Source organism: Schistocerca nitens, chromosome 1 (genome assembly GCF_023898315.1).
Source record: "Schistocerca nitens isolate TAMUIC-IGC-003100 chromosome 1, iqSchNite1.1, whole genome shotgun sequence".
NCBI lineage: Eukaryota > Metazoa > Arthropoda > Insecta > Orthoptera > Acrididae > Schistocerca > Schistocerca nitens.
The window spans coordinates 879184838-879204531 of NC_064614.1; the positions used below are offsets into that span (position 1 = coordinate 879184838).

General features: G+C 41.6%; 1 protein-coding gene across 2 annotated transcripts in view; it reads left to right on the forward strand.

The window, feature by feature from the left end:
- Nucleotides 1–7913: 7913 nt before the first annotated feature.
- Nucleotides 7914–19694, forward strand: part of LOC126263722 (uncharacterized) — a 118625-nt gene continuing 106844 nt past the window's right edge. Inside the window, exons 1-2 of one of the 2 annotated variants that reach the window (XM_049960889.1) lie at nucleotides 7914–8229; nucleotides 15682–15764. In XM_049960889.1, the coding sequence (XP_049816846.1) occupies nucleotides 7977–8229; nucleotides 15682–15764 (336 nt within the window). In that variant the 5' untranslated portion in view covers nucleotides 7914–7976. Of the gene's footprint in view, nucleotides 8230–15681; nucleotides 15877–19694 lie in introns of both variants that reach the window. The other variant, XM_049960880.1, reaches the window with a different exon arrangement.

The window sequence follows — 19694 nt, forward strand, 5'->3', positions numbered from 1 at the left end:
TGTTTACCTTTTTTATGTTTTCTCCAGAGAAATGATTCCTAATATACGTTGCAATAATCACCTCCTCAGAGAATGTTCGCATAAATCCCTGCCGTAACCCTTATGCTTGTGGATGCTAAGAGCCGTACATACAGGGTGAGTCACTGACTATTGACACCTAGAATAATTCCGAAAGTATGATAGTAGCTGAAAAGTTTGTGGGACAAATGGTGCATGGGACAATGGGGGCCATAATATGACGTTGGTGTTTTGTTGCTAGCTGGGGTCGCTTCAGAGATATGGAAGTCAACTTTGTTTTTTTAAATGGGATGCTATAATTTGGTACTTATTTTCCGATAGCGGCTATCGAGACGAATCCAATGATGTACAACACTAAGGTCTTTGAAGATGAACGAAGGTCAGAAAGATGGCATGAATGTCCATTTACAGAAGGTGTTCGAAGTGATGACCATCGGTATCAATGCAGTGCTGAAATCTTCTTATCATGGATTGAGTGGTATTCCTTATCACTTCAGCCCTTATCGAAGCACATGTTTGACAATTCTCTTTGGGATGTCGTGCAAACAGTAAATATCCGCCTAATACGGTGTATCCATCTAACGTGCCATTGACATGTAAACACCATTCGACGGTTTCACAATACAACACTAATAGGAACGGTAAGACTGGTATCGTCGAATCAAGCGAATGTGAATGATGTATTCCTTCGAATTTACGGAGAATGCCAACGAAATTCAGTGAGAGCTAGAGACTTATACGCTTAAAGACATCCTCAACGTACTCACTCTACATGTCGTACATTTAAATATGTGTATGATAAACTGAGAACAACTGGATCTTTAACGCATCGGAATCATATTCGGCAAAAGAAAGTTATTAACGAGGAAACGGAAATTGGTACACTACCCACTGTGGTTCGAGATCTTTGTGTTAGTATGCGTCAAATCGCAAGGGAATCTGGCCTGAGCCAGAGTAGTGTTGTTCGTGTTCTGCATCGCCATAAATATCAACATTACCATTTCACTCTTCATCAAGTATTAACTGCTACGGATTGTATGCGTCACATTGAATTCTGCCGATGGGATCAACTTCAGATTCAGAGGGATGACACATTTATTAATTTGATTTTATTTACTGACGAGGCTACATTCACGAACCATGGAAATGTTAATTTGCATGACATGCATTATTGATCAACTGAAAATCCATGTTGGCTGTGGCAAGTTGCACACCAAAAACCGTGATCGGTGAATGTATGATGTGGGATTCTGGAGGACAGAATTATAGGCCGCTATTACATAAAAGGAAATCTTAATGGTAGGAACCACACTACATTCCTGCATGAAACATTAGGTCTTTTATTGGTATAGATACCTTTGGGAACAAGGCACGGAGTGTGGCATCGACAAGATGGGTGTCCGGCACATTTTTCGCTGATGGATAAAAATTATTTGCAGATGCAATTCCCAAATCGTTGGATTGGTCGCGGAGGAGATGTGTCGTGGGCGGCTTGTTCGCCAGACTTGACGCCTCTGGATTTTTTCTTGTGGGGCTTCGTAAAACACATTGTTTATAAAGACGTTCCAACTACACCTGAAGATATACGAGAGAGAATTGTCGGAGCATGTGCTTCGATAATTGCCGAAGCGATAAAGTATACCACTCCATCCATGGTAAGAAGATTGCAGCACTGCATTGATACCAATGGTGATCACTTCGAACACCCTCTGTAAATGGACGTTCATGCCGCCTTTGTGACCTTCGTTGCATTGACCTTCAAAGACCTTTCTATTACACATCAGTGGATTCGTCTCGATAGCCGATATCAGAAAATAAGTTCCAAACTATTGAAGCCCATTAAAAAAAAAAGACAAAGTCGACCTTCATTTCTCTGAAGCCACCTCACCTAGCAACAAAAAAACTAACGCCATATTGTGGCCCCAGTTGTCCCATGCAACTTTTGTCCCACAAACTTTTCAGCTCCTATCACACTTTCTGACTTATTCTTGGTGGCAGTAGTATAGTATCGCCGCCATTGCGTCCGTTTATTTGGTGTGCGGGATATTCCAGAACATAGATACAGTCGAGCCGAAATTCTTTTGATTCAGAAAAGTAAAGGCATTTTTCAGTAAACAGTTTCATTTCTTTTTACCTCCTCGTTCCAGACTGGAAATTTGGCAATGGGAGGACACTATTTTCAAATGGACAAGAATATGCAGCTGAAATTGAATGGAGGTGGCGTAGCAATCTTGTAATTGTGCCGTATAGTGCGGTAGACGCATCCCATTGAGAGGGCTTTTATCACTCTATCGCAAATACATACTGACACAAAAGGACATATCACCTAGGAATTTCCGTGTGGCACGCATATCGGTAGGTATGATGTACCTGAGCAGACAAACATATTACTAGAATATCAGAAAAATTGAGTGATTTATTCAAGAGAAAGAGCTCCACAAATTAATAACGCATTGTTCTACCTCTGGTCCCTATTCAAGCAGTTACTCGGCTTGACATTGGTTGATTGAGTTGTTGGATGGCCTCTTGATATCGTGCCAAATTCTCTCCGAGTGCTGCCTTAGATCTTCAAAATTTTGAGGAGGTTGGAGGCCACTGAGCATAATTCTCTAAGCCTTCTCAGTTGGAAGAGATCCAGTGACCCTGCTGACGAAGGCAGTAAGAAAAGCAGTAGAAACTCTGGACGCATGTGGTTGGACATTATCTTGCTGAAATGTAAGACGAAGATGGCTTGGCATGAAGGGCAGAAAAGCGGGGCGCAGAATGTCGTTGACGTACCGCTGTGCTATAAGGGTGTCGCAGATGACAACCAAAGAGTTCCTGCTAAGAAAAGGAATGGCAGGACAGACCATCACTCCTGGTTGTCATGCCATATGGCGGGCAACCGTCAGGCTGGTGTTCCACCACCGTCCGGAGAGCCTCCATACACGTGTTCGCTGGTCATAGGGGCTCAGTTCGAAGCAGGACTCATAACTGAAGACTATTCTATTCCTGTACATGAGATTCCAGAGCGAAGACGTTTCTCAGTACGTGTAGGTGTATATGTGTGTGTACGTGTACGTGTTATTGGGCAAACCGATTGTGGCTTCTGGTCATTTAATACCGATTCGGGCTCTGGTTTACTGTAACTATGACGTTCAGTCTCCGCTTCGCATTCTGCGATCGAATTTAGAGTAGCTGATGGTTTACGCACAGATTGTGGTTCAAATGGTTCAAATGGCTCTGAGCACTATGGGACTTAACTTCTGAGGTCATCAGTCCCCTAGAACTTAGAGCTACTTAAACCTAACTAACCTAAGGACACCACACACATCCATGCCCGAGGCAGGATTCGAACCTGCGACCGTTGCGACAGATTGTGGTGTGCAGTACAGATGTAACTAGTTTAGTGTTAGGATACGACAATTAGCAGCGTGTTAAGATGTACATATGATAGCGTCCGCTGCTGCTACGGTTTTAAACAATGCGAATAGCGGAACATTGTCAATGGGGAATATGACGTTCTGCTACGTATGAATCAAAATGAGTGATGAAAGACGAAGCAGGGAGGATGTAAGAAGCGACCTAGTTCAGGGAAAGAGAAAATCTGTGGCTAAAATATTTCTACTAGCGTAAACATAGGGCATATATTGAAGAAGAAATTTGTATTAACTGACTGTGGAAAAACCAGTAAGGAACTGAATATAAACGTTTGAGATGGATATTACAGAATGAATCAGGAAATTTAAGGCACTGATAAGACAAGGAAAGTGGTTCTGCGTAGAATAAAAAAATTGTTTAAATGGCTCTGAGCACTATGGGACTTAACATCTGAGGTTATCAGTGCCCTAGTACTTAGAACTACTTACACCTAACCAACTTAAGGACATCACACACATCCTTGCCCGAGGCAGGATTCGAAACTGTGACCGATTTGAAGTGGAATGATCATATAAAATTAATTGTTGGTAAGGCGGGTACCAGGTTGAAATTCATTGGGAGAGTCCTTAGAAAATGTAGTCCATCAACAAAGGAGGTGGCGTACAGAACAATCGTTCGACCTATACTTGAGTATTGCTCATCAGTGTGGGATCCGCACCAGATCGGGTTGACGGAAGAGATAGAGAAGATCCAAAGAAGAGCTGCGCGTTTCGAAACAGGGTTACTTGGTAAGCGTGATAGCGTTACGGAGATGTTTAGCAAACTCAAGTGGCAGACTCTGCAAGAGAGGCGATCTGCATCGCGGTGTATCTTGCTGTCTAGGTTTCGAGAGGATGCGTTTCTGGATGAGGTATCGAATATATTGCTTCCCCCTACTTATACCTCCAGAGGAGATCACGAATGTAAAGGTAGAGAGATTCGAGCGCGCACGGAGGCTTTCCGGCAGTCGTTCTTCCCGCGAACCATACGCGACTGGAACAGAAAAGGGAGGTAATGACAGTGGCACGCAAAGTGCCCTTCGCCACACACCGTTGGGTGGCTTGCGGAGTATAAATGTAGATGCAAATGTAGATGTAGCAGTCGCGCGGTTCCGGACTGAAGCGCCTAGAGACGCTCGGCCACCGCAGCCGGCTGCGTAGAATCGACGAAGAGGAGGAGGAGGAGATGAGCGAGGAGGAGTAAATGAGTGTTTAACATGCCATCAGCAGTGAGTTCATTCGAGACAGAGCAGCAGGTCGGGTTAGGGGAGTATAGCAAAGGAAATCAGCCCTGTCCTTTCAAAGGAACCATCCCTACATTTTCCCGAAGTGGTTTAGGGAAATCATGGGAAACCTAAATCAGGATGGCTGGAAGCGCGTTTGAACGGTCGACTCTCAAATGCGAGTCCAGTGTGCTAATCACTGCGCCACCCCGTTCAGAGAATCGAGCAGGATAGGAATATATGGAAAACACTGACTGCTAGACGGGGCACAATGGTAGGGTGTGTCACAGAATAGTATCGGTGACACTAGAGAGAGACACAAAGAGGCAGACCTGTAGAAGAAATCAGATACTGGAATATATCCACTAAATAAACTACCAGACCAAGAAGTGAAGCATCTAGAACACGGTCGGATGTCAATGTAAGTTAGTTCATGTAGACACGTCGTTAGTGGATATGTAAATGGTCAGAGTTGCATTTCTCTGTGACAAGTAGAACTACCAGAAGAGAGCATAAATTTTGTTCGTATTTTGTTTTGTGGCCAAGCCTGGTAGGGTACACAAGAGCCGTGAACAGCGTCACGTTTTGAGTGATCACTATGAAGAATGCGGAGATGCTACACACTCGTGTGAGACAGCCTTATGAGCACTTGACAGTGGGTGAAAGGAGCATCCCCATGGATCTTCATTTGGTCGAATGGCTGACCTGTGCAATATCCTGGTCTGTAGTCCAATCAGATGTGACAGTTTTCCGATGTTAAACAGCATAGGAAATTATGGACAGGCATACCCGTCTTGAAGGTTCTGATTGGCCAGGTCTCACCACCACAAGCGAGGGTCGCCGTATTGTGCACCAGGAACATCCTAACCCTGTCACATCTGCGGCTGCCAACCGAGAACAAGTAATGGACACTGCAGCATTCTGAGTCATCGCGCACAATTAGTTGGAGACGCAGTAGTGGCCTAGGATATTACGATCCAACACGTAGGCTGCTATTGACACCACATGACAGGCGGCTGCGTGTAGATTGGTGCCGTGACCAGGGAGCATGGCCGGCCGCTGGTGGCCGAGCGGTTCTGGCGCTACAGTCTGGAACCGCGCGACCGCTACGGTCGCAGGTTCGAATCCTGCCTCGGGCATGGATGTGTGTGTTGTCCTTAGGTTAGTTAGGTTTAAGTAGTTCTAAGTTCTAGGGGACTTATGACCTCAGCAGTTGAGTCCCATAGTGCTCAGAGCCATTTGAACCATATTGAACCAGGGAGCATGGACTGCTGATGAATGGCGTCGTACTGTTTTCAGCGGTGTTCATTGTTCTGCACTAGCCTAGTCGACCATCGTTGAGGAATATGGTGGTGACCTGGAGAAAGCTCCCATGTGTTGGAGGGGCACAATCGTGTTAGTTCTGGCGTCGTGGTGGGCAAAGCAATGGGGTATGACTTCAGGTCACTGAGGTGACTGAGGGAACTCTGAAGCACTACAGTACCTCACGAACACTATGCGCCGTAATGATTCTCCTCTCATGCGATGGTACTGTGGTGAGGCTTATCAACAGAACTATGCTAGTCCACACATCGTGCATATATCTAACAACCGGGAACGTGATGCTGAGGTATCCCCCTCCCCTTCTTTGTGCATCACTTTATTTGTCAGGCACGGTAACTGAGGGCGCGGGGTGCAACTCTGAGGTGAACAGGTTGGCACGGGAAAAGACATCGAAGTGGAGCAAATCAAAACAAACTGCGATGACAAAACTAAATCTTAAGTGGAGGAAGCTCTACAGACATATCACAATGTAATTTTCTCATCTGAACACCTTTTCTTCACTGTTCTCGTAAAGAAAATCATCACTTTCTATCCTTTGTATGCGAACCGTTCGATCGGGGGGCGGAGGGGGGGGGGGAGAGCGAGCTGGGGAGGGGCTGCTTTATATGGTCTTCATGCTGCTAATTGGGAACAAATTCTATTGACAACTGCGAGCCAATCACCGCCGTACACAGGCTAATATCACGTAGACCAATACAAAAGTTGGAGTTGGCAATAATCACTATGTGAACGATGTGGCCTATTCTACACCATATTTTAAATCTATGTGACGATGCTATGCTGATTATATTTATATGTTTTGACGATGCCATTATGGCCGTATCACTTTAGGACATGGTGTAAAAAAGATGTGAGGATGGTCATTACAGACTGAAACCTGTCATCGTCTAAAGAATTCATTTGTGATCAGAGACTGGAATAAAAAAGCATAATAAAAAAAGCGTTTTATAAAGAGATGAACCGCAACAAATACGCGGTATATAAGTTGCACATGTTGCTGGGGGCGAACTGGTATTTGGTGATAATTAAGAATTTTTATAGCCAAGATCGCCTATTGAAATATTCTTATTTCCTCAGTGACCGGTTTCTACACAGTCTGGCTGTCGCCTTCATATCTTCTGGAAATAATATTACTGTGCGTGAAACGCACGACGATAAGAAGAGCGCACTCCATTCACGTATTTGGCATACCAATGTGGCGCCCTTGTTTTATAAATGGGATGTGGTCTCGTTATGATTCAAATGGCTCTGAGCACTATGGGACTTAACTTCTGAGGTAATCAGTCCCCTAGAACTTAGAACTACTTAAACTTAACTAACCTAAGGACATCACACACATCCATGCCCGAGGCAGGATTCGAACCTGCGACCGTAGCGGTCGCGCGGTTCCACACTGTAGCGCCTAGAACCGCTCGGCCACCCCGGCCCGGGGTCTCGTTATGGTTGTACCATTCAGGCAAAGTAATATTATTTGAAGAAGATTTGATGATGACAGGTAAACTCTGTCGAAACCGGTCATTGTGTAAGTAAAAATATTTCAACGCGCGATCTTGACTGCAAAAATTTTTATTTATCGCCAGATATGCGGAACTGCGACGGAAGAAGAAAGCGGGATAAATGGGTGGCTGAACGGAAACTTCAAACCGTCCTCCTCAAACCGTGTCCATTGTGTTACCACTTTCTCGTCTCCCTCGATGTAGCGTACAGGTATGCGTCAATTAAAAATTATTTCTACCTGGAAGTCACGGGGATGTCCTCTCTCAAGAAAGTGGAAAATTACAGCAGTTTTAAAACTTTGACAGCGAGAAGCTAGTAAGAGCTAATTACTGTCTATTGTATTACATTTGCGCAGCCTTGAAGCTAACTGGCGAAGAACATGCACTTCCCGGTAGCGATAACGCGTCCGGGTAGCAGTGCCGTGCTCCTATAAGAGCCCCGCGTACAGCTTTAGCTTTACTACACAGTCGCTCAGCCTTCGACAGTAGACAGTGTGCAGGATCATCAACGCAGAGAGATGCCGCGCCCCCTGCTGGTCCTCGCTGGCACCTGTCTGCTGGTGCTGTGCGCGCAGCGCGTCACCGCTCAAGAGGGACCCGACCCGCCCCTACCAGGCGAACGCGAGTATGGCTGGAATGACGACTTGCCGGGGGCGGCTCCTGGCGGAGGCCTGCAGGTGTACAACGCCACCGAGACCTCCGGCCCTGTAAACGAGGACAGCGCAGACGGCTCGATAACCGACGAATCGAACTGCACGCAAACTGAAGAGGGTACGATGCCTTATTTTAACACTTATTCCTCATAAAAATATTGTGATTAAAATGCATCTCCAGCCTCTTATACACGTCATATGCTTGTGTAAATAATTTAAAAGTCACTGTAAGAACTGAGCTTCTTTAGTTCACAAACGTCTTGACCGCATTTGGTAGTTTCATGGCAGTCTGTCAGTTAACCGGTTTCGCCTGTATGAATCTTTTTTTTTTTAAAATATTTGTTAATGACATCACAACTTACGCAGAATCACAACTGTAAATAAAGGAACTTAAGTTCCGGCAAACGCCAAGCACCCTATTAGTTCCTTCCACACACGTCTCGCGAAGTGATCACGACGAGAAAATCATAGATGCTAGATGTCATACAGACCATTCATTTCAAGCATCATTTGTGAATGGAATGGGAAAGATAATGATACCAGAAATACTCTCTGAAACATACAGTAACGTGACGTGAAAACCGTATCGCAAAAGTAGATGTGTGGATAAACCTGCGTGTACTTGTTTTAAAACATTCTGAATCACCTAAAGTGCTCTTTGTTTCTGTCCACCTCTTGAGGGACAAATAGCGGTGCCCAGCCCCAGATAAATGGCTATAAATCATTCCACGTCCATGCGAACCCACTGAACACAAAGATTAGCATACTCTGATTTTTGGTGCAGTGTCCTCGTAACCACAAGCGCAAAAGTATTTAAACCATAACACAGTAATTTCACAAGTAGTACCAAATTTTCTTCACGCATCAATAGTCGCTCTCGGCAGAGATGCATCCTTCGAAGGGCACATTAAGCATTGTGACCACCGTGGTGTTTTTAGAGGAAGTGAACTTCGTACATGTTCTGGGCTCGACCAAAGAGACTAAGATTCTACACTGCCATGGCAGTGGTACAAATCGAACAATCCTATACCACGTTTTATTTAATCGGAACACATGAGTGTGCTATAGGATAGTAGTCGATAATGAGACCAACTGAAATTGTTCCAACATATAATTTGTCACAAGCAGAAATCCATGGTTATAATGGATGAGCCACAGTTACAATATCTTGTACAGTGACCGAAAAAATGCAACAGCCTCAAGGAGAAGATCGTTTTACTGTGTGACAGGTGGTTGACCATTGTAGGAAACGATGATAACAAATTCAGACCAAATGAAACACTTGTCACGGTAAAGGTGCCCAAACAATCGCGTCAGCCGGCCCGGAGTGGCGGAGCGGTTCTAGTCTCTTCAGTCTCGAAACGCGCGACCGCTACGGTCGAGGTTCAAACCCTGCCTCGGGCATGGATGTGTGTGATGTCCTTAGGTTAGTTAGGTTTAAGTAGTTCTAAGTTCTAGGGGACTGATGACCTCAGCAGTTATGTCCCATAGTGCTCAGAGCCCAAACAATCGCGTCAGTACATTATCTTTCCCCCCACCCCTACCTCCCTTTCAGACGCTAACGCAGGCGAGTATTTTCACATGAAAACAATCGTAAGTGTGCCAAATGGCATCCTGCGGTAGATTTTCCCAAGCACCCGGTATCTTTTGTTGTAATTTGGAATGATTCTTGCAGGCTTCCCCATGTTCCATACACGTCCAGTTTCGAAAGATGTGATATTGCCGACCAGGGCACTTATTGTACACCGTGAAGAGTACTTTACGTCCCAGCAGCCGCATGTGGACTTGCACTGTCCTGCTGAAAAAGCACATCACCTTCCTGCCGAAGAGATGACAGTGCACGGGGATAACAGCCAATGAAAGTTAGCGGGCACTGGTTGCTTTAGTGTGTGGATGCACCAAATGCGACCATGAGTAGTAACTGATGGAATCCCACACGCTGAAGCCTGGGAAGGGATCTGAGTACCACGGGCAAATAAACTTCGTAAAAGACTGGTCACCAGGTTTTCACACGCGTGCGTCAATCACTCACATACAGACAGAACCTACACTCTTCACTTGACTCTTTCCCGACATCAGAGTAGCCATGCTTGGCCATGTCCTGATGGCAGTGGTAGCCTGGTAGAGTCATAAGCGTACATCCATACTATGAAAACATCCGGAACCTGATCACAGGTCTGGGAATGTTTCACAGAAAGCAGTGGCTCACTACCGGAACATTGTGCCCAACAAGGGCAGCAACCTGTCCATACGTCTATCCAGCTTCCCGCAGGCTAACAATGCAATCGTGTTCAAATGTCTGAAGTTGAGCAATAGTAGTGCGTACTCATCGGCTTGGCATGGTTGTACCCCAGAATGAATGTTGTGCCCACTGTTCACCTATAAACGCAGCATAGTTACCGCCTGCGGAATCGAAACAGAGGACCCAAGGACAGGCCTCCAGAGCGCCATCTCATCGCCGATAATCACGACGACTGAGTCACTAACAGTACAGCCCCTCAGTATACACATTTTGTATCCTGGTGCCACTGGGCACAGGCTTTTGGGGTGTGGAATGATTTTTCCAGGAGTGTATATTGGGCTATTTTTGGAAAGCACTACAGCTGGGTATTCGGCGTCCTATGGATTCGGCAAGTCCTGGTAGATTTACAGAGTTACGGGCATCAGATGGCTACCCACATTCACGCAATGCCTGTGGATTACGGACAGGTGGTTTGCAGGCGTGTAGATGGCACCCTAGTCGTAGTGTTTCAGATGTGTTCTGCCGGTTTCATATCAGCTGAATTTGGTGGCTAAAACGTCGAATTGACTTGACTGTCACTTTCCACAAACCACCGTATCACAATTATGTCATTCTGATTTCCAGCTGGAAGATGCCATCGCATTTACGGAAGGCATCGAGCACGAAGGTATTCAGGTGGTTCGCAGTAATGTTCACTAGTCCAAAGCAGTCACTCTGACGTCATGTACTACAACAGGTCTCATGGAAGCCAATACGATAGTCTTTCATAGAACAAAATGCTCCAACCAGACAGCCCCGTGGTCAGAGCGTGTTGCGAGCAGTTGTTCGCCTGAATGACGGCGTATCTGGACAGGAACATCGAACTGTTGTTAACAAGAAAAGTAATCGTCCGACCAGGCGACACGTTTCCACTGACTGACGCCCTAACGTCGATGATCCCGTACCCACTGTAATTGAGGTTGAAGACGTCATTAAGTCAACATGGAAACACTTTGGGGTGGTCTGTTACGGAGCCTCATTTTCAACAATGTCTACTGCATGTCGTGCTCCAAAACATTCGTTCCTGTCCTAGCATTGTTCTGTGTAGTCAGAGCTTCCGAGAGCGGGCAAGCCTCCCAACTCCACGTTCTGCGATGCGGTGCTTACGTCCAATACCTCGTAACCTACTCGTACTTTCACCGTCCTTTAACCACTTTCCACAGATGTTCACGACTGTAGCACCCGGACCGCCGACCAGCTTCTCGATTTCCGAGACGCTCGTTCCTGGCGCCTGCCCTGAAGTTGCTTGTGTTAGTGCATTTGCCAATTTGCGCCTCGCTTCGTCGCTACAATGATTCCCTATTCACCTCTGCTCCGATCATATACTTCTCTTAAGGAAAATGTATATACTTTTCTTACAGAAAATGCACGTCCATCAGACGGTAATCATTTCTCAGTGGACAGTTTTGCCTAATCAACGTACACTGATGCGCCAAAGAAACTGGTATAGGAATGCACATTCAAATACAGATGTAAGTAAAAAGGCAGAATTAGGCGCCACGGCCGGCAACGCCTATAAACACTAAAAGTGTCTGGTGCAGTTGTTAGATCCGTTACCACTGCTACCACGGCAGTCATCAAGATTTAAGTGAGTTTGGTTCAAATGGTTCAATAGGACTTAACATCTGAGGTCATCAGTCCCCTCGAACTTAGAACTACTTAAACCTAACAAACCTAAGGACATCACACACGTCCATGTCCGAGGCAGGATTCGAACCTGCGACCGTAGCGGTCGCACGGATCCAGACTCAAGCGCCGAAAACCGCTCGGCCACTGCGGCCGGCTACCCTTTTGTTCCGTATTCAATAGTTTCACTTGGTCACCTCCCTTGGCAGTCCTTTCCTGGAGATCAAAATGGTGAACTAGTTCGGAATCTTTTGGCACTGAAGAGATCATCATGACATTTTCAGTTACAGACCACATATCTTGTGGATACACATTATGTGTCTTTAACGCAAGGGTTACCATTGGCTTCTACATCGTTGTGCCATCGATTAATGCTAATTATTCCGTCTTTTTTGGGGCAATTTCTCATCCCAAGGGGAAGAGAATGCCTCGAACCTCTGTGCGCTCCTCCGCTCTCTTTGACAAGGCTATTGGCAGAACGAGGGTGAATTTTTATGCCAGAAGTCTTCGGCAGCCATTGCTGATAATTTTTATTAGGTTCGAAACTGGGACCCAGGACGTTTTGATAACTAGGAAAAGACGCTACTTTCTTTTTCTCATCATTGCTCTCGTCATTTGGCCTGGGCGGACGTTACATGACACCCATTAAAGTTCATGATTGAATATTTCACACAATTTTTTTGCTGCAAAGAGCAGCCAGCCCTCTGACCAAATACGCTGAGCTACCATGCCAGTATCTCCTAGAACACAAGTGAATCCTTCCTGGTGTGTGACACGAATTCGGTAAATCAAAACATAATTCAATGCATTTCAGGATATTTTCAGTTCGACTCTTCCCTCAGATCTCTTATCCTTACAAAGTAACACTGGGTCGATAACTGAATGGCATACTGTTACTGCTGCTGCAGCATCTTTCTGTTATTTACTTTCATACAGTATACTCTGGTATCTTAACTCTTTGAACTTCCTGCAACTCCAATAAACATCTTCTATAAACTTAATGTTCTGTAAAAAAAAAAAAGTAACAGCGGTGTTGTTATTTCTGTTTAGGAACTCGAATACTCGTTTATTTGTGAATTTCGTCAGCTGTTTAGGAACTAGACTAGTATTTGATTTGTGAATATCAGCTGCATCACAAAAACTGTAAGTTCTCTTATCTTCGTCTGAAGTATGAGGAAACAGACACTGTTTATTTCATCTAATAAGTCTAACAAATAGTATTTGAAAAAATTTTTATTGGTCTTTGTCCCAATATACGTCAGAACGACAACATTAACAGCAATTGTTTCTAATTTTGTTCATAACTATCGAACTAATAGGGTACCAAAAGAACGAGCATACACTTGTGTCAGATAGTATCCAATAAGTATTTTTTATTTGTATTTAATGCCATAACCATGAAAACGAGTACTTTCCAAGTGTTATCATTGTTACTATTGTATACACACGAAGTTAATCAACATATCCTCACATTTGATTCGGTTTCCATAATGCAGTCTTTTTTCTTCACTTTTAATCAAATACCTGTGTACCAAGTACAATTCATGTGCAAGACTGAAAAAAGTCTCATACGTGAACCTGGTATTTCAGTGCAGTGATTTTACCCAATGCCAAAGAGATCTTGGATGTGTACTCTTAGACAAGCTTGTGAGGTAATGAAAAGTTCAGTCAGAAAAAAATGTAGAATCAATGCAAAATTTCTACCAATTTTGGATTCTGAATTTAATTACTCTTCACCTGAAGATCCAATAATTCTTTCACAACTACTCGCCAGAGAGATCCTAGATTTAGGAGGTACATTCTCAAGTCGTTTAAGTGCAAACGAATGTTTCTCAAGTTTCTCATCTATATTTGAGCCTCATAATTTGAAAGCTTATACTATTTTTAAAGGGAATATATTTATATTTTTTACAATTATACTTCATTTCGTAAGATATGAAAAAACAATATGGATGATCACATCTACCACTACACTTAACATTGTCTACTAGTGAATAAAATTAAACGAATAACTGTAAAACGAATGAAGATATGATGGTGCAAACTGTAAGGAAATTGGTGTGAATAAATTCATTTTCCTGTAATCAGGTACTTCAGTACAGTCTACAAATATGAGTCATTTGTAATTTTCACATACCATTGAGCAATTAGTGTAAAGGCTGTTGGCAAAAGGGCACTCACTATAGGCTATTTTTCGAAAAATGGAAGAAAATAAGCATACTGCACAAATCTTTGTCTATATACAAACTATCATACGTACCCTGTATCACATATAACAAGCACATAAAGCACAAAATGTTTTATTACAAGGCATGTAAGCTTTCTCATAATCACAGGCATAGTATTACAAGAATTTGATGCTTGGAAATCTGTGCCCAGCCTGAAAATAAAAGTTAATGGAACAGCCTAACATTAAGATCAGTTCGTTAACAGGCGAAACGAATGATGGATTCAGATGATAAGGTCTGGTCTGCTCTGCCAATGTGAATCTCTAACTAAATTAAAAAACTTGTGGAGTCATCAGAGTACTGTACCAGTTATATAGCGGCGTGGACCCCTGAATGAAGTGGCGCCAGGAGAGAGTCGACTAATATGGCACAAAACATGAAGTGTACAACCATTCTGATAATATCTGTACACTGTGCTTATTTAGAGCAACGTCGATTTACAGTTTCCCCAAGGTGAGCAGTAAAGACAGTATAAGTAATGCACAAGCCACAGGTCAATCTGTATTGTGGCTTTTTTTTTAGGAAAATATGTTCTGAGGTGCATGTCCAGGAAGCCACACCATAGGTTATTCCAGTGATGATGACAATAACAGTGTATAAACTCTGTCCAGAACTGATAAGTCGCCACAGACATATCATACATGTCACTATTCATATCAAAATATATGGAATCTAAGATATGTTGATATCATAGGAATAGAAGTCGAGAAACACATTTCTATAGGAACAATAATCTAAAACAAGGATTTAAATGCTTTGACATGTATTGAACGGAAAAGGTGTGATTATTATTATCATTATGGTGATTATAGCATGTGTAAAAAAAGCAATTAATGTGCCATCATTTCTAAATATGTATAATATATCACAAGGTATTAAGGGAATAAGAGTTACCAGGTGTTGATTTTGACACAAAAATATTGTAGATTTCTTGTTTACTAAAGGGAATTGTTATCTTCTTGAACACTTGATTTAAGTGTACTAATTAACTGATTCATAGTAAATTATTATACTCTTTTATATACAGTCAGCTGTAGAGTTGATGCTATTACTTTTCTGTTAATGTTCCTACAGCGCTGAACTGATTCATATCCAGGTATGAATACCTATCCAAGTCTCTTTCTAGCCAGAGCACTCTACACATCCTATTACCTTACAGTGAACACCATGCACGCCCATTTCATTGATTCAGTGTTCCTATGATCAAATTCGTTCTCCTTGTGTGTTCTGATGACGTCCAAGAACTCTTACAACGATGTGTAATGTCCCTTAATATACTAGCCATAAAATCACACATAAATTACCTAGTGATATACTCTGCAGGGGTGAATTGTTGAATTGTCCATAACATTATTGAATGTAGTATTAATTTCCATTGCTCATTGCTCCAGATTTTGTGCCGAGTGAAATTACAAACTTCGTTTGCCCTTTTTAGTATCCCAGAAACGAGCAGCTTCACATGCAGGCTCCAGGCACAGCACCGTTGCCAGAACGACAGCTCATGCCAAAACCGCCAAGGTCAGGACGGTTTCCAACGCCAGAACAGCAGGCAAATCGAGGACTGCTGGCAGAGCCCGAACTGCTGTCAAGAAGGCTGGCAGAGCAGTGGCGAAGGCTGCTGGGGTGCACCGTAAGTGACAGCAGCTGCATCTATAAACTATCCGTGGACACAGTGCAGCCATGCAATTATTCTAGTATCATATACACAACAAGTGTAAGAAGTAAATAAATCGTGGTTGTTGCATATTCTAATTTCATTTGTTATTATTTTTCAGAAAAATAATTCGCAAAAACCTAACAATATGATGTACATCACTGTAGAACGCTCACATTCAGCCCAAAGAACAGTGTACGAGAAAGAGGAGATAAATATAATCTTGATTATGAGTTAGTAGGAAAAAAGTATTGCTTAATCAGGCAGGCAAACTCAGTCTCAAAATTTTGGGGAGATATTGTTCTGTGATTAGTAGTGACGTTACCAGAAACTTCACTCAATGACATTTCTAACTTTCTGTAGTTTATTTTCCTTTTATTTTCCTAAGAACAATATCCGCACGTCCTTCCTTATCTCGTTACCAAGAGGAGTGGTTGATACATTGATAAATCTGATTAACATAGGAAAATGAAATTAAGTGATTTGACAAATCGCACCTAGATGACTATAATCAACATGACCCTTGGATAAAACGACGTGGGTATGAATAAATTATCCACTACCAAAACAGCCACAAGTAACAAATAACAAAGTAAAACTTAAGATGTTGTTTCTTGTGGCACACAGGCCGTGTTGTTCTGTAAATTCGTATTACTATGGCGAAAGAATGATCGCTTCTACAAATAGTGACTTTTCTCTGCTTTTGGTCGATGAAAAATTAGTCTGAGCACTCATTCAATCATGCCACAAAACCAACTTGTGGATTTTATCGACAACATATGATGAATTAAATTAGCTGCAACCCATTACAAGAATATGGTCCTAGAGTTCACTTGTGTTGTGTGTTATATGCTATGTAAATATTAATATGTGACAACTATGTACAGTTAGTGCAAGATTTGTTTCATAAACACGTTAAGAGAAGTAGAATCCCAGACTGCAAATCCAAAGGTTTTGATTTCGATCCCTACTCATGCATGAGATTTTATTCCATCACTTAGCACTTGCTTCACCTCTAGCAGTGTTTGTTCATGTCAAAAATGCCGAGTTGCGCCGTAGTTCGGAATCCAAGCTAGATTATAGGTGCCCCTACGTCTGGCTGGTTCAGTCAGCTCAGATGTTGGAGGAAGGCAACGGCACACCACCTCCAACAGGACCATGTCTAATAATTCACTGCGGTATTCAAAATAACCTTCGGATTAATGACTGCCTTATTATTTAAAAGCTGTAAACAAAAATTTCACAGTAACAACACATACCAACAATGTTTTTGAACTATTGCCAACTTACATTTACATTACATTCATAGAAATAAAAGTACTGTAAGTCTACACAACCTTCCTCAACATCAAACCACTCTGTACTGTCTTTTAGCGTATCTTTAAATCTATTTATAGATATACTTCAGTAGATGAATTTGGCGGCTTTTCGGTCACTGGCTCAATTCCTGCCTCCGGCAACAATAGATACAGTTATCCAGAATCCGCCAAATTCATTTACTATAAACCAACTAGTCTAGGTCTAACTCACCCCACTTTAATTCAAAAGAATATATTTTTTACAAAGGTGCACATAAGAAAAACGAATTTTAATGTTTTTTATAAAAGGTGCACGTAAAAAAATAAAGTTAATATAATTATTATAATACGTGCAGATAAAAAATAAATCAATGGATTGATTAATTAATATAGCCATTAACAAAACGTGCAACACCTTCGGCGCCATTTGAAGGAAACCCTGAGGTTTTTATTCTTGATGGAACCTTTTTTATTTTCGTTTTTGTCCCTCTGGGTTTTTGTTCAACGTCGCTGTTGTTCTGTGACTTTGAGTGCTTCTCGTCGCCCATCCATGATCTTCTTCTGGAAGCGTCTTGTCATCTGGCACGGCTGATGGCAGATGTTGGCTGCAGCGGTTGACGACGATAGCAAATTAAAACAGTATTGGCCAGCCGAACCTGTTCTATAGCAATTCAGTTTTTGTCCCTGCAGGGCAAAGCAATAGTGCTAGCAATCTGTATATATCGTTGGTATTCTATTTTCAAAGTACCTTCTAACAGCTATACTTTTAGGAACGAATTTTGATGAAAAGAAATAATATTTTTCACTTTACTACATTTTTAAAATAGAGAACGCATGTGAAAAATACATAAATGTGAGTGTAATCGTAAAAATTAAGTTTACATAAAGAATTATTTACGTTAGAACCAAACGTCCGAACACGTTCCCCTGTTCATTGCAATGGATCTTGAGTCAACACCATCTATCATACACTCACGAAACTTTTGAAACGCCAATTCATTTTAATAGCTTAAAGCGAGTCACTGTACTAGACTACTAGAATGTCTGTGGCAGCGAGAGTTAGCTCGGAGCCACAATAAATGAACGCGACCTTCACACTGACAGAGTAAGGGCTCCTCATGATCGAGATGGCGCAACCTTCATATAGGTAAGAAAATTAGTTCATTTTACTTTTAGCTAACCAGTTTCAGATATTTTTAATCTTAGCTATTTTTTTTAAAACCTAATTAATTTTTTCCTCTATAAATGGAAGCTGCAAATAAAATCTGTGCTACAAACAAAAAATATTCTATAACACAACTGCTTGGAAATAAAGTAAAAGGAAACCAAAGAAAGATTTGGATTATGCTTACCTTCAGAAAATTTAAATAATAATAATCTTTTTACAAATGTTGGATATTTTTAGCACAAAAGAACAAAAATATCACAAGAATTTAAACCAATTACCAAACCATTTTGCGATAGTAATATGGTAGTTAAAATAACAGATTTTATAGATTGTGATGGGAAAATGAAAAATGGAAATTTTTTCTACAAAATGAAGCCTGTGGTGGTTTTAATAGCATTTTAAGATCTAGACTTTCTAAATTTAAAATTGGCTAGGCATGGAGTTAAAACAAAAATACCATGTTTCTTAAATTCCAATATACAAATAATTAAACATACTAAACAAATTATTAGCAAAGATATAAAAATTATACTGAAAAAATATAAAAATCCTGTTGTTATTCCTTACAATATAGAATTAGCAGATGTTAAACTTGATACACATTTAAGAGAATTACCAGAAATTTTAGAAGGAGTTAAAAAGAAGCACTGTTATTTACTGGATTTAGATATAACACAAGATTTTGCAGGACTTTTTAACAAAGAAGAAATGGTTGATTACTTAATAAATAATTTTACTTTTAAAAACAGGAAAAATATAAAGAAGAATGTAATGTAGTAGTTAAATACAACAATTCTGTCAGAAAGGACTGCCTAACTTGGATTAATTCTAATTATAGGGTAAAAATATGCAATAAATTTAATTGCCAGTTAACAAGTCATAGAATAAATAAACAACTTCGCAAACACATTATAGATTTTTTAAATTGCCCAGACAGTAGATTAAGTGGAATGTTTTGTTCCCATTAGCTAAAGAAAATGGAATTACAAGACTGGAAGCAACAGTTTACAGTTACATTAATCCAGATTTCCAAAGAGAACAGGCATTTGATTCATTAACGGATTGTGTAGAACTAATAGCAATAACAGCAAATATTTCGAGAAGGCTCATTTTTATTCTCTTCCACTTGCTAAAATGTGGGAGAAATTTGACATAGATTTGGAATATTCAAAAGAATTACTTGATTTACATACAGATTTACCACTTGCACCTGAAAATAAAATTGTGCCTAACACTAACGAAAGCAAATTAATGACTACTCTGCTTGACAAGCATAATTGTGTAGTACATTATAGAAACCTCAAACAGTATCTGTCTCTTGGAATGAA